At 44.0% G+C, this 16,695-nt stretch overlaps 1 protein-coding gene across 6 annotated transcripts in view; it reads right to left on the reverse strand.

Moving 5' to 3' along the window:
- The window catches only part of DSE (dermatan sulfate epimerase), a 55,761-nt gene that overhangs the window by 16,191 nt on the left and 22,875 nt on the right, over positions 1 to 16,695 (reverse strand). For all 6 annotated transcript variants that reach the window (XM_028136264.2, XM_054721762.1, XM_054721759.1 and 3 more), the window contains exon 2: positions 14,839 to 15,307. In XM_028136264.2, the coding sequence (XP_027992065.2) occupies positions 14,839 to 15,254 (416 nt within the window). In that variant the 5' untranslated portion in view covers positions 15,255 to 15,307. The remainder of the gene's footprint in view (positions 1 to 14,838; positions 15,308 to 16,695) is intronic.

Raw genomic sequence — 16,695 nt, forward strand, 5'->3', positions numbered from 1 at the left:
GACGCTTCCTTCCTCAAACACAGATCTGTCCCATGGAGAAAGCAGCAGCCATTTCATGCTCACCCGTGCTCGTGTCAAAGTGATCAAAACTGAGGCAGACCAAGCCTCAGCCTCCGGTGGTCAGGAAACACCAAGGGTGAGGGAAGCCACCGAGTTGCACCCTGCCTGCACAGTCAGCAGCACCCAGCCTGTGGGAAGCTGTGCAGGCCGAAGGGCCCAGGTCCTTCCATAGATAATTGTAAAAAAATTAAGGGGTGGAGGGAAAACTGCTGATAAAGATGATTTTTCCAAGACATTTTGAAAAATGAGCAAGACTAAACACGTGCCTAGGGATGCACACTTGAATGAACATAAAGAAACCCAGGGACGTGGTGAGTGTAGAAATCAGGGTAGTCTTTGTGGGGACAGGGGGGCTGTGATTGGGATGAGGCCCTATGAAGGGGCTTTGCTGGGCGGTTGGCAAGTTCTATTTTGTATCTTTGCTGTGGTTACCAGGGAAGACACGTGTAGACAAGTCTGTATGGTGTTCTATTTTATTTTGCAATGGAAAGGTTAAAAAAAAAAAAAAAAAAACTCCCACACACAAATCTGATCATGTCCCTGCCCTGTGAAAACTCTTCAGTGGCCTCATGGTGCTTGTAAAGAAAAGTTCAAGTTCCTTCACATGGCGGACAAGGCCTTGCAGCGCCTGGTTGTCTATTCAGAGCTTGCTAGTCTCCTCCCTACGTTAAATTTCAGTTCCTCAAAAGCTCTCTGCTTTCTATGTCACAGTCTCTGAACATCGGTCACTCCTGCTTGGAACATTCCAACATGCTCTCCTCCCCCTTCATTTGGCTGATTCCTATTTGTTCTTCAGGCCCCAGAGGAAAGCCTTCCCCAATGCTCCAATTTGGATGAAGTCTCCTCATTACACACGGTACCTCCCCCTATCATAACATGTATCGTATGCATTCACGTTGCCTATTCGTTTGTATCTTCCAGTAGTCAACAACTGAAGGCAAGATGTACAACTGGTCCTCAACACTTTGTATCCCCAATACCTCGCACAATGCCTAGAACAGAATAAGTACACAATAAACTTACATACAATGAATATGTGCACACACTTATTATAAGTTAAAATTGCCTTTGTTGGCATCAATTTATAAGAACACAAAATATAAACAAAGTAATAGTTAAAGAGGACACATTATGCCAGGCACTCCTTTCATTAATTCAGTCAGTCCTCTAAACAGCACTAGGAGGTATTATATTTATCACCAATTTAGAGGTGAGGAAAGTGAACCAAGTAACACGCTCCAATTCACACAGCTCACCAATGGGAGCAGAAGTCAGGCCGTGTGGCTCCGCAGTCCTCGCCCTGAATTCCAATAAGGCATCACCTCCCACCATCTAACGTTACTACTATTCATTGGTAGCTTTAAAGTTAAAAAAAAAAATTACTGAGATTATCTGATAGAGAACATTCATGAATATGACACACATGTTTAGATGCTGGATGCCAAAAGCAAAGGACTGGAAGGAGAAATACCAAGAGAAGGAGGAGCACTTCAAAGAGTGAGTAACACAAGACCCCCTGGTAAACCAAGACCGGCCTCCAACTTACAGGCTGGCAACAGGCAGGTCTTCAGAGTGAAAGGGAGGCTAGACAGACAGGAGCACCCACAGTGTGCGAGGCCCCAGATCAGATTCAAAGCGTATACAGATCCAGGACTTCTGCTCTCGGTAAGTTTAGACTCAATTAAAATAAGATCATTTACTCACTCATTTACTGTATCTTATTCGTGCCCTATTTGGCTCTCAGAACTCGATGGCAAAATGTGAGGGTGGTGTACCCTCAATAAGCTTATGTGTCAGGGCAGGAGGCAAACAAATAAACCAAGAATTACAGTACAAGCGAAGCATCCTGTAAGAGTTTTGCGTGGATTCCTTGGCATCTCTGGATCACACTGGCCAAGGTATGAGTAGAAGATGGACTTCAGGAAGTTTCTAGAAAGAAGTTTCTTTGGGGCTCCATCTTGAAGACACATACTCCTGATGAGAGAACATGGTAAGTAACCCAGTTACTACTGCAAACCAATGAGTCACGTGGAAAATAACGACGGGAATGGAGAGGAGCAGAGGCTAGAGAAAATGTTACGGAGGAGGGAGAAGTTAACTGTATCCTGAAGTCTGGGTAGCACTGGAGGGAAAGAAGGAAGAGAGGGAATGGGTAAGTCTGGATCCTTGCAGGCAGAAAGGCCAGCTCAGGACCACTGGGGAGATGTACATCAACGCCTGTCAGTGAAAAGTCTAAAACACTAAAATCACAAAATTCTAGAAAGAACAACTCTAAAAATCTGTAAGCTCTGGATAAGAACACAAACAACAACAACAAAATGCATTAACAGAGTAGCAAGAATGAAGGACAGAATAAAGGAGGAGGAGGAGAAAAGGGGAGAATAGAGGAGGGGGGGGTGACTCAAAAAGGTATGTAAAGAAGTGAATTACCTTTTCTCTTCCACAAACCCCGCGCTCTCCTACCTGGTCTGGGGCGTGACTGTGAGGTCATCCACCCACACCAAACCCAAGCACTGTACTGTTCCTTACACCCCCCTCTCCCTCCCCATTAAATCTGGGGGTGCCTCAGAACCACACAGGGAACTTGTCGAAAGAGCAGGCCTACGCGAAGCAATCATTCATTGAGCCTGGGTAGGACCCAGGTTATCTGTCTTTATACATACATATATATAATTTATTTCAGAGAGGAAGGGAGAGGGAGAGAGAGAGAGAAACATCAATGACCTCCTGCACGCCCCCTACTGGGGACTGAGCCCGCAACTCAGGCATGTGCCCTTGACCGGAATCGAACCTGGTGGGACCCCTTCAGTCCGCAGACCGATGCTCTATCCACTGAGCCAAGCTAGCTAGGGCAGGAATCTGTCGTTTTAAGGCAAACTCTGTGACTCTGATAAAAGAACCATACTTTGAAAAAAACTGCCATATCCAATCAATTTCTGTGTAGATTCTCTATTCCAAGTGTCAAATTCATCCTATGTTCTCACCACTCTACTGTTTTAATTGTGGTTTTTATCTCCTTCCTAGACTAATATTATAAGCTTCTTCCACGTTCCCTTCTTCCTGATCCCTCACCTCCAAGCCATTCCACACACAAAGCTTCTAAACCACAGGCTTATGTGGGATAAGCAGTGATCAGGCCCCTGACTGTGTCTCCGCCTGCTGTCCTATGCCAGCATGTGGACGATGGAAAGGAAAAGGAAAGATGGGTGAGCAGCTGTGTTAAGCATGGCTAACCCACGTTCCCGTGATGTATATGGCAGAAGAAGAGGAAGAAGCAAAAGCCATTCTGAGGATAACTAAGGTACAATGAACTACCCAGCTTACGAGACTCCACGGGCATACTCCTGTCATTATATCACTCTCTAGTAGTTATAGATATCTATACAGCATTAGTAAGAACTTAATGTCAGCAAGACCCTATTCTTTTTTTAAATTCCTGCCTGAGAATATGTCTTTATTGATTTTAGAAAGATGAAAGGAGAAACATCGATGTGAAAAGGAAACCTATCAGTTGCCCCCCTGGGCACCCCAATCAGGGATCAAACCCGCAACCTAGGTATGTGCCCTGACCGGGAATTGAACCCACAATCTTTGGTACAAGATGGCACTCCAACCAACTAAGTAAGCCACCCTGCCAGGGCCCTCTTCTTTTATTTTATTTTATTTTTCAATTAGTTTACATTCAATAATATTTTGTACTAGTTTCAGGTGTACAACATAGTGGTTAGACAACTATATCCTTTGCAAAGTGACCCCCTGATATTTCAAGTACCCACCTGGTACCATACATAGCCATTATAATATTATTGACTATATTCCCTATGTTGTACTTTACATTCCCATGACTATTTTGTAACTACAAATCTATACTTCTTAACCCCTTCACCTTTTTCACCAGCCTCCCAACCCCCCACCCTTCTGGCAACCATCAGTCTGTTCTCTATCTATGAGTTTGTTTCTATTTGGTTTGCTCTTTTATTTTGCTCTTTAGATCCCACATTCTCTGAGTAAGACCTTACAACTTTTATTTTTTAGTAAGACTCTATTCTTAAGTGATGTTAAACTGAATAGTTATTATTTTACTTCACAGATAAAGCCAACTTTAAAAAAATGATTACAAAAGCATTACTGAAACAGAATACAGATATATATGTAGTACTTGCCAACTAGCATTTTCCCTCAAGATACTGGGCAAGGATTGCACAAAATTTAAATAAACACCATGAATGGCAAATTTTTAATAAGAAAATGTTGAGAGCCTAATTGTAAAGACTATGTTGAACTTGATACATTCATGTCTCTGTATATATGGGGTGAAGGGCACTGACTGAGAACCCAAACAAAAGAAGGAGGATTCCTCTGGCCTTAAGCACAGCTCCCTCAGGCAACTCTGAAAGCCTGCTGTATTTTAAAAGGCAACAAGTGCCCAGCCAGTGTGGCTCAGTGGTTGAGCATTGACCTATGAACCAGGAGGTCACAGTTCGATTCCCAGTCAGGGGCACATGCCCAGTTGGGGGCTTGATCCCCAGTAGGGAGTGTGTAGGAGACAGCCGATCAATGATTTTTCTCTGATCATTGATGTTTCTCTCTCTCTCTCCTTTTCCCTTCCTTGCTGAAATCTATACACACACACACACACACACACACACACACACACTGAGTGGCCAGATTATTATGATCTCTGAACGCATAATAATCTGGCCACTCAGTGTATATCCTATATAATAAAAGGCTAATATGCAAATTGTCCCCTCGACCAGGAGTTTGACCAGCAGGCAGGCCGGCCAACCACCCATGTCCCCTCCCCCTGGCCAGGCAGGCCGGACCCCACCCATGCACGAATTCATGCACCGGGCCTCATATATATATATATATATATAGATATATATATATATATATTGAACTTGATACATTCATGTCTGGCAACAACCTGCTCATTAAATGGCATTCAAGAAGGGAATATATATATATATATATATATATATATATATATATATATACACAGACACACACACACACACACACACACACACACACAGACACTGAGTGGCCAGATTATTATGCGTTTAGAGATCATAATAATCTGGCCACTCAGTGTGTATCTATATATATGTTAAAAAAATAAAAAGCAGCCCTAACTGGTTTGGCTCAGTGGATAGAGTGTCGGCCTGCAGACTGAAGGGTCCCAGGTTCGATTCCGGTCAAGGGCATGTACCTTGGTTGCAGGCACATCCCCAGTATGCAGGGTGTGTGGAGGAGGCAGCTGATCGGTGTTTCTCTCTCATCGATGTTTCTAACTCTCTATCCCTCTCCCTTCCTCTCTGTAAAAAATCAATAAAATATATTTTAAAAATAAAATAAAAAGCAACAAGTGACATTAAAAGGGCAGGAGGTAGGAGAGAGCGAGCCACTCATCATTGAGATGCGTTGAAGGTCAGACCAATAATGCATCTCGGAGTCAAACAGCAAACAGATCCCGTAAGGAAATTAACTTTGGATTTCTCTTCAATTGTGCAATATCACTCTTGTACAGTATCTTCAATTCGTTGTTAAAAAGAAGCATTTTAAAAACTGCTTTACCGTCACTCGATCTGAAAGAGATGGAGCACCATTTGCCTGTTGTGTGCTGAACAATCACCCTGAGGTGCTGAGCTAACCTGCAGAGCCGACTGTACCTCGCCCTTAGCAACTTGTCACAGGCTCCCCCCTGCCACAGGTCACCTGACCTCCGTCCTTGCTCGATGTCTTCACTCGGAATGATGCTGGCAACAACCTGCTCATTAAATGGCGTTCAAGAAGGGAATTCCCAATGGCCAGGCTCCTAAAACATGTGTTTCTATCCATGTTAAAGAATCTGGCCATCATTCAAAGCCTTGCAGTCATCAGTTTTTAGCCTTTTGCTTCCAAGGTTCTGAAGCAAAGTATAAGGAGATAACTTCCCTTAGATCACAGAATGAAAGGAACAGAGGAAAAGAGAGGCAGAAAGAAAGAGGAGAAGGAGTAAAAGGAAGAAAAAACATGAATGAGAACAAGCCAGGGGAGTTGGGGGCTGTGTTTTCTGAGAGCCCCACAATTATTTCCAGGGGTCCCCTGGATCTGTTTCTTTGAATGCAATGGAGTCCAGGTGCATTCTGGGAGAAGCCTCCCAGTCCTCCCCACTGTAAAGTTGGAGAGGAAACCCTGACCTTTCACTCACGGTGCTGTAGCTCCACATGCCGGGGCCCAGCTACAGCCTCTCCCGGACTTCGATTCCCAGCCTTAACGTGCAAATTAGAAAAGTGAAAAGCCTGCCGAGCAGTTGTAGAGAAACTGCATTTGGAGCCCAGCAGGGCATGCGGAGGGAGACAGGCACAATCTTCCTTTTGGAATGTGCAGGAGTAAACCGGATGGGCTCCTTTCACTATGCCAGAGGCTTTTCTTTCTTCTTTCGTTCTCTCTCTTTCTCTCTCCTTTATTATTTTGTTTTATTTTGCAAGTACATCCTCAGGGGTCACTCTCCAGAAACTTGCAAGTCACAGGTAAAGATATAACACGCAGTCTGTTGCGAATAAAAATATAATTACTTCTCTGTCCGAAAGTTCAACTTTCTTTGTTTCCCTCACCAGTTCTGATTTCCTGTCGCTGACTGGCTCCAATGCAAGGGTGAAGTAATTTCTTTCCTCTGTGATTTATTTTCTGACGATAAGTAAGCAAAAATGCCATAGAGAAAGCGGGAAAGAATGATTCACAACAAATACTTCTCCAAAGCACAACTCCAGAGTGACCCGGTAGGTAAAATGGAGTACTGTGTAGCAAGAACTTAACAAGAATAAAGCTGCGTGTTCGTATGTATTTCTGTGTAATGATAGCAAACTTCATAAACCTGTGTTCCAGGCACATAACGCTCAGAGCTTTACATGCATCACTTTGGTTAATCCTTGGGACAATCTTACGTGTGAAGAATCATCCACATTTTATAGATGAAGAAACTGAGGTTTGCAGAAGTTAAGGAACCTGCCAAAGGACACATGGCTAATACAATCGCAGAGTCAAGATCCAAGTGCATCTCTGCCGCCACAGACCACGGCTTGGCTGTTCCCCACGGCTTACGGTGCTCACAGAAAAGCCCCCAAAAGCCTGCAGCTTGGAAGTGCACACAAGATAACTGTACACCATCAACCAGAACAACAGTCCTCTCTGCTACAGTCCTCGCTTAAATCTCTTTGAAATGCATTCATCTCTTCATATTATCTTTTAAATGCATTTTTAATTGATTGTAGAGAGGAAGGGAGAGGGAGAGAGAGAGAGAAACATCAACGATGAGAGAGAATCATTGATTGGCTGCCCCCTGCACACCCCACACTGGGGATTGAGCCTGCAACCCGGGCATGTGCCCTGACCGGGAATCGAACCGTGACCTCCTGGTTCATAGGTCAACACTCAACCACTGAGCCATGTCGGCTGGGCGATCGATCTCTTCATATTATTAAGTAAAATATGGTCAACTTAACTGCACTTTTCTTTAGTGACTCAGGGTTTGTAGTGTTTTCCAATAACTATGTGGGTGAGGTTTTGTTTGCTTTCAGCTGTAGAAGATCACTGTAGAAACTTGCCACGGGCTGTAATGTCAAGCTCACAACTCAATCAAGGACTAGGCTGAGATACACAATGAATGGGGAGGCTCCCTGATAGATGGGCAGGCATTTCATTTTTCTACATATACAAAATTCTACTGAAGGATCAGGCTAGACTAGGGGGAAAATGGTGGCCTGTGTCTTAACCTTATGTTCGTCCCTTCCACCTCCACCCTGGTTTTCAGGAACCTGACTGTGGAGAGAGATCCTCCATCCAGGGATGCTACAGTATTCATTCATTCACTAGACAGAAATGTATTTGATGTGGAGGATACACACACAAGCAGAACAGAATGGTCCTGCCTTCAGTCTAATCTTGTGTAAAAAGAACAGCACTGTACAACTCATCACATATGTGCTGTATGGGTGCTCCTAAGACTAAGGTGAAGAGTCTTCATGAAAACCCCAAGAGAACTTCCTGTCTGATCCTTGGGTCCAGAAGAGCATCTCTGCGGAGTAACTGATCTGTTTTTAATCCCACGGACACTGGATGCTGAAAACTAACTGAGCCTCCTTTTTTTTGCTGCTACAAGTCTCAGGGCCCACCTGTGGCCCACCCATGGCATAGAAGAAGCTTTATGGCAACTGTCTCATTCCCAGTCCAGTTGATGTCCCTAACCTCTTTATCCCCTCTTTTTTCTCCCAGCTACTTCAAATTTGACTCCCATATTTTATGTTTCCTTAATCTTCGGAGGGAAAGGCACAGTAGAAATAAGTAAATAAAAATATACATTAAATATTACAAAAATTTTAGGAAAGTAGAATACTATGTGCTGACTCCAAAAACTCATTCTAGAAATTCACTTTATGGACATCCCTTTAAATCTCCACTAAGAACTTCTTTTATTATTTTCCTACCTTAAAGTTTAAGCTCTTGAGTGGGGAAAAAAGATGAAAGATTTTTAGTTATTTGGAGCTCAATTGTGCTCTTTTTCTTAACTATGTCAGAACTGAATGCACAAAGCAACCATTTATAAATGAGAATACCGCCATGTGCCAATTGGCCTAACACAGAACTTGTTCTAGTAACTAGGTGATATTATATAAAAAAGTGAATTCATTTTAAGTGCAATAAAATGCATTTTTTCTATTGTTACCAGCCCCAGATCTATGATCTCAGCTCATTAAGCATACTTAAAGGGGCTGCATACTAAATTCTAGCCAAGCTTTCACCTAACACAGAGCCCACTGCAACCCAAATCCCAACTCTCATTTGGAAGGTGATTTCTATGGGGGAGAAGGGGCTTAATTCAAAAATCAAAGATATTATGTGTTGTGCGAAAAATAATTTGCCATTTTATACATATTGGATAAAGTATCTTTTAAAATTTGATTTTTAGGACTAAGAGCCAGCTTACAGGACTGTTACTTTTATTGTTATGAAGAACGTATGAGCATTAGCAGAAGAGAGTACACAAGAGAGAGCTTCTGCGACAGGATGTGGCATCTCTGCAAAGGCCGACACAGAACACAGAGGCTCATCTTTCTGTGGTGTCAGCCACCACCATCACTACCATCGATCTATCAGATTTCCTTTCAGCTTTGCAGTACATCGGACACACGACAAGATCAGTAGAATTAGATAACATTTCCCATTTAGCTTTTCTTTTACAATGGCCCAAGATTCATAAATAAGTGAATCTCTATATATGGTCTTTCAGATCTTCATTTACAAAATATTCAAATGACATGAACCACATGAATACACCTGTATTCATGCTTATCTCAGATACAGTTCCTTCTAATACCAGACAAAAGACACATCATTGTCCCTTTCCCCTGAGCCTTCCTCGTTGGCATTAGCGTCAGATTCTTAGATGCATGAGGGGCCCAGGGGAGCACTGCTGAAAGTTTTAATGCAATAAAGCCAAAAGGAAAATTTTACGAGTTACACAGATGTTCTAGTTTTGAGAGCAAAAATGAGTCAAATCTCCAAATTAATACCAAACAACTACTATTTCCTTAGAGCCTACATATACCAAATTATAAACCAAACAGGGTCTAAATGCTAAGTAAATAACAGTAACAATAATCATCATGGTTGTCATTTTTCTTATTTACTGTGTGACAGAAACTGTGCTAAGTACTTTACATTACCTCATTTAATCCTAACAACCCTATGAGGTAGATACCACTGTTACTGTTACTTTACACATCAGAACGCTAAGGCTCAGACAAATTAAGTAAACTAGAGCGAAGTCAAACAGCTGAAGAAGGGGAGCTAGGATTCCATCCAGGCCGTGTGACTGCAGACCGGGCACTTTTCAGATGCACTGGAGTGCAGCGTGAAACACCTGGTAAGTTCGTAATGCCCGGACACTCATTTCTGAGAATAGGATATAGCCCTGCCTTAGCTTTCAAATACTCAATGTTTGCACCCCTTCTGAGTCCCCAGCACCCTGCACTGTGTATGACATACAAGAGATGCTCAATAAATGTTTGTTGATTAAGTCAATGAACACAATTTAGTGGTTTTCTAAACAGTAGAAATGTTCTTCAAGGAAAATGGCAAATATAGTAAGTCTAGTGAAGCCTTGTAGAAAGCTTTACTTAAAAATTCCAAAATATGAATTACTGATTATTGATTTTTTTGTAAATAAGAATTAGTCTTTCTCCCCCCGCTCTGAAACCAAATATAGGTGAACCTATCCTAAGACAATGACCACAATATACTTCTCTGTGCATAATGGGGACATATGATTTAGTTGATTTAAAGAGATAGTTGACCGGGTGAGCCCAAGTGGCCCTGGGTCTGGGAGAGGCCAAGCGTCCCTGGGTCCGGGTGAGACCATGCGTCCCTGGATCCGGATGAGGCCTCGTGCACCTAGGCCCGGGTGAGCCCAAGAGGCCCTGGGTCTGGGAGAGGCCAAGCGTCCCTGGGTCCGGGTGAGACCATGTGTCCCTGGATCCGGATGAGGCCTCGTGCACCTAGGCCCGGGTGAGCCCAAGTGGCCCTGGGTCTGGGAGAGGCCAAGCGTCCCTGGGTCCGGGTGAGACCATGCGTCCCTGGATCCGGATGAGGCCTCGTGCGCCTAGGCCCGGGTGAGCCCAAGAGGCCCTGGGTCTGGGAGAGGCCAAGCGTCCCTGGGTCCGGGTGAGACCATGTGTCCCTGGATCCGGATGAGGCCTCGTGCACCTAGGCCCGGGTGAGCCCAAGTGGCCCTGGGTCTGGGAGAGGCCAAGCGTCCCTGGGTCCGGGTGAGACCATGTGTCCCTGGATCCGGATGAGGCCTCGTGCACCTAGGCCCGGGTGAGCCCAAGTGGCCCTGGGTCTGGGAGAGGCCAAGCGTCCCTGGGTCCGGGTGAGACCATGTGTCCCTGGATCCGGGTGAGGCCTCGTGCACCTATGCCCGGGTGAGCCCAAGTGGCCCTGGGTCTGGGAGAGGCCAAGCGTCCCTGGGTCCGGGTGAGACCATGTGTCCCTGGATCCGGGTGAGGCCTCGTGCACCTAGGCCCGGGTGAGGCCACGTGCCCCTGGGTCTGGGAGAGGCCAAGCGTCCCTGGGTCCGGGTGAGACCATGTGTCCCTGGATCCGGGTGAGGCCTCGTGCACCTAGGCCCGGGTGAGCCCAAGTGGCCCTGGGTCGGGGAGAGGCCAAGCGTCCCTGGGTCCGGGTGAGACCATGTGTCCCTGGATCCGGGTGAGGCCTCGTGCACCTAGGCCCGGGTGAGCCCAAGTGGCCCTGGGTCTGGGAGAGGCCAAGCGTCCCTGGGTCCGGGTGAGACCATGTGTCCCAGGATCCGGGTGAGGCCTCGTGCACCTAGGCCCGGGTGAGCCCAAGTGGCCCTGGGTCTGGGAGAGGCCAAGCGTCCCTGGGTCCGGGTGAGACCATGTGTCCCTGGATCCGGGTGAGGCCTCGTGCACCTAGGCCCGGGTGAGCCCAAGTGGCCCTGGGTCTGGGAGAGGCCAAGCGTCCCTGGGTCCGGGTGAGACCATGCGTCCCTGGATTCGGGTGAGGCCTCGTGCACCTAGGCCCGGGTGAGGCCACGTGCCCCTGGGTCTGGGAGAGGCCAAGCGTCCCTGGGTCCGGGTGAGACCATGCGTCCCTGGATCCGGATGAGGCCTCGTGCACCTAGGCCCGGGTGAGCCCAAGTGGCCCTGGGTCTGGGAGAGGCCAAGCGTCCCTGGGTCCGGGAGAGACCATGTGTCCCTGGATCCAGGTGAGGCCTTGTGCAACTAAGCCCGGGTGAGGCCACGTGCCCCTGGGTCTGGGAGAGGCCAAGTGTCCTTGGGTACGGGTGAAGCCAGATCCTGGGTCCGGGTGAGGCCGTGCGCCCCTGGATCCATCCGGGTGAGGCTGGGTCCCAGGCCAGGGTGAGACCACGCGCCCCTTGGATATGGGTGAGGCCACGTGCCCCTTAGTCCAGGTGACGCCGTGCCCCTGGGATCGGCCGAGACCAAACCAGAGGGAGTCAGACCTCCATTACCACCATTTGTCCACCATCCAGAGCTGAGGGGTCAGTGCTGACATGTACACATAAGGAACTACTGGACATCGAAATTGGGTCTCAAAAGAACTGTTGGTCCAGGGGGAAGCTCGCTACAGATTGATTCATTTGCCTGTCAGCATAACTATTATTGCTCGTTCACATTCAGTTCTTATTAGTATATATCTAGTGACATTTGATCTCGTTCATCTAGAGGAAATGATGAACAACATAGACTGAGGAACAAGAACAGAACCAGAAGCAAGGAGGCATCGATCGGACTATCGGGCCTCAGAGGGAGGATACGGGAGGGTAGGGGGAGGGTGGGGGGAGGGGGAGAGTTCAACCAAAGGACCTGTATGCATGCATATAAGCCTATCCAACGGTTAAGTTCAACAGGGGATTGGGGCATGCGTGGGGAGAGGGGTGGGATGGGAATGGGGGGATGAGGACAAATATGTGACACCTTAATCAATAAAGAAATTAAAAAAAAAAAAAAAAAAAAAAAAAAATAAAGAGATAGTTGAACTAGAAAAACATCGAACAGTGTTTTAAATTGTCACAAAAGTGATTATGTTCAACTACAAATTTAAATGAGAATTTAAGAGTCTAGGGATTAGGTGTGGCAGCTTTTAGAAAGTTAAAATTTCCACAAAACCATTAAAAAGACACAGCCTAGTAATAGTACTTGCCAAGGCAAAATGTTCCAGTAGCTCAAATTTTTATGCTAGGATCACTTCTGGAGCTAGAAACTAGATGTAAAGGTAAATTCTCAATTTGTGACCTTCATCTTCCAGGAGGTCAAGCAAAAGAAGTCAATTGTTCAGTTCTATTAAGTCACAGACTGGTTTACACGTAACTGGATAATGGCATAGTTATATCCATTTTTATCAATACTACCATGAATAAAGTACTAGCCCTCTAGTAAATTTCTACACATCTCCAAAAACTAGTAAATCTAAACCTGCAGAAACTATGTAAAACTTGTCAGTTATTCTCCTTTTATGGTAAGAGTCTAATCCTCTCTATTAACATTCATTCAAGCTGACATTTAAATGCCTGAATGTTTATATTATAGTAAATAAAACTGCACTAGTCATTCAATTCTTTTAATGTTTTTATATTTGGGCTAAAATAATCTCCATTAAGAAAATGATACTTCATAGTCAACTACTCTTTTATGAGGTCAAATAAATGACTTTTTACAGTAACTATATCTCTGGAACAATTTTACCAGTACCTTAATCTGTCAAATTTCACTATGTATATAAAAAAAGGGTGGGTGAGGGGAGCTTTAAAAAAAAAGTACCCTTATAAGACAACAAAGCTTTCTTTCTAAATAAACATGCTTGCCAGTTTTAACTAACTACACAATGCCAAGTAATTATAACATGTGATAATATAATCTTGTAACTCAACTATCAAATAAATTTTCATATATCTTTTATATTCTTTCTTGGTGTCAATAAAAAAAGATCAGTTAATTAGCGCCAAAGTCAGAAACTACTGCATACATGGCTCAGCTATGAAACAACTTTTTTAAAAGATTCTTTTCTATCTAAAATATTGTAAAAGCTTCAAAATGACTATACATATCTAAGAAGTCTAAAAAAATCACCTCTGATAGGAATTTAATGACAACTCTTCCATAATCTTTTTCATTAAGAAATTCTAGAAAATCCTTCAAACTCTATAAGCAAAGAACAGTCTTTACCATACTAACAGAAATTTAGAAAGAATTAAGTTTCTTTACCCTATTGGCAAAATTCAGGAAGCTTGCGAACTACCATTCCTCACCCCTATGAAATGTAAGATGTAATTCATGGAAGGTCTAATTCATCACAGCATTAAATACAGTCACTGAGTTTTCTAAGCACTTAACAATGAGCTCTCTCTAGCCCTATAAGTAGCATTTTATGTAATTTTAAAAGGATATTTCACATAGTTTGTAATTTTTTTAGTGTAACTGAGCCATGAATATGTGTTAAGACACAGTTTAAGTAAGATTACGTACTGATTCTCTAATTTAATCTACTCACCCATATCTTTTGGAAACAAATTATAAGCAAATAAAGCTAAACTAATCAAAAAGAGGAAGTCTGTCCTCAAATCTTGAATTTCTGAAAGTAAATTATTACATATAAGAATTCATTACACGATTACACTACAACACTAGTTTTCCTACAGGTTTGGCTAATTTGCTGGCAACTGGATAAGAACTTGTTTCTAAACTACAAAATAATCCCATCACATATACTTTTAGCTCCTGATTATCGTAAAAATAAAATTTAATTGCCTCAAATTTCTTGCTGCATAGAGCTTGAACCCCTTGGGGGGTGGGGGGGGGGTCAAACAGAAACTACAGCCAGATGACAGTAATGTGTACTTTTTAAACAAGGTGAAAAAAATTCTCAACAATCAAAATGTTACTGTTTACTCAATCCAACAAATTACTTTTTCTTTGGCTAGGTTGTACCTAAATATTTTCCTTCTAACTTTAAACATGGAAGTTACTAGCCCTTTTGAAACTATGGACCTTTGCTAAGCCACTGACAACACAAATAACAAGTAAGTCTTTCATTCACACACACACACGCACGCACGCGCACACACACACACACACACACGTACACAAACAAGTATGTGAAAATCTGGCCTCCTGAGATTTCATCCGAGTATAAATTCGTCTCTTTAAATTGCAGAGTTAATACAGGAAGAAGAAAAAGACAAAAATCTACCAACTAGGCTGAGCTGCCATCCTCTCCATGTAGTCTTTGGCCATGTCTCGCGCTTCGATGTTCTCAGGGTACAGCACACAGAACATCGCCAAGGCCCCCAAGTTGTTGCCGTAAATTTCATTCCAGCGGGCACTGAAGTCCTTGGGATCCCAGGGGGGCAGGTACTCCAAGGGGCTGGACAGCATGGTGTGCACGGCCTCGGTGAGCCGGGCGGCGATGTGCTCGTGGGAGCTGGTGGCCCGGAGCTGGAGCTCCGCCACCTCGGCCCTGGAGAAGTACAGCATCGGGTGGCTGTCATAGTCGGCGTTGGTGAAGGGGATCATGACTTCCGGGTTCTCGTCGGTGACGTAGGCTGACACACAGCAGAGCAGAGATATGAAAAACACACTGGGAGCCCCCCGTGTGTGAGTCCTCATCGTGGCATCAGATCTCCAAGCCTCCAAGGCAGCCAAACCATCTTCGAAAGATACTACAGGAGGAAAAGAAAAAAGAAGGACGTATCAACCAAGGAAACGCTGCAAAGTAGAAGCATATGGTAGGTAGTGAACTCACTAGGAAAAGGTCTCAATATTGAAAATAACATGTATGGATTTAGATATTTTTTTAATACAACAAGATTTGAACTAGGAAGATACTTACTGAAACCTAACAATTTAAAATCAATTAATTAGTTATTTAATTAATTAGGCATGATACATCAGACATGTATACACTGTGGAAAAACAGAACTCTGGACTTGGGGAAACAGTATAATGTTTGCGTAAGTAGGCATTCTTGTCACATTTTTATCACACTAAAAGTTTAGGTTTTATGGTTATTTTTTAGCCACTAGTATGAACACCACATTAACCAAAAGCTAGTGGTGAAATGCCATCTGGGAATCTGAATGGACATTAGGAAAAAAACCCAGAAAATCCTGTCCTTCTTAGCAGAACCTCCTTCACTCTAACCTCTCCCTGCTTCCTAACATTCTATATTCTGAACTGGGGATTAGGATCAATACATCTGTAAGAATGTAAGCAGACCAAATATTACGAGTAAAGCTAAACATCCTCTTTGCGTTTAGGACAGAGAAGACAAAAGCAGGGAACGGTGTGCTGGGCCGGCGCGTCCCCTGGGCTGACAGCACAGCACGCCGGGAAAGACCTGGCCGGGGCGTGCTGGGACTGGAAGCTGACACGCCTTCATTCAGAAAGTAAGATCTCAGAATCCAAAGGCTAAAATAACACGTGTGCATTTTCCCCTTATTATTTGAAACTACTGTCTACTTTTTCATTTTGCATATGGGATTTTGGTTTCATTCAGTAAGTCAGACCTTTAAACCAAACTCACATATTTTCTTAACTACTTAATTTTCTTAAAAGTCCTTTTTTTTTTTTTTTTTTCCAGTGGCAGCTTTGCTCACAGGTTAAAAGAATGTCTTTCAAATGTAGGAACATTAAAAAAAAAAAAGAAAAAAAAGGAACCTCAGCCTAGTCCTAGTCTATGTCTCACATCTGGGATAAAGCACGCATTAAAGCCCCTAGAGCAAAGTCAGGGAATTCTTAAAATTCTTCAGAGGGGAAAGGTTATGGAAAGCAGACCAGTAAAAGACAGTTTTATGTAAATAATGAACAGTAGTTTTCAATTATTAAAGGGGAAAACCGATGGAGAAAAATCAACCCCCCCCCCAGCTGAACATAAACGATTTTTCCAAGGAAAAACTGTCTCATCACATTCAGAAGAGAGGAAAACAAGGATTTCACACACATCAGAGATCAATCCAGATTCCCAACTGGCTGACTCTCCAAGAGAAGGGCAATATGGCATCCCCTGTGGATGCTGCCGTAAGTCCTAGCATTCTTTATATTTCTGAAC

The sequence above is a fragment of the Eptesicus fuscus genome, chromosome 10 (genome assembly GCF_027574615.1).
Source record: "Eptesicus fuscus isolate TK198812 chromosome 10, DD_ASM_mEF_20220401, whole genome shotgun sequence".
In the NCBI taxonomy this organism is placed as follows: domain Eukaryota; kingdom Metazoa; phylum Chordata; class Mammalia; order Chiroptera; family Vespertilionidae; genus Eptesicus; species Eptesicus fuscus.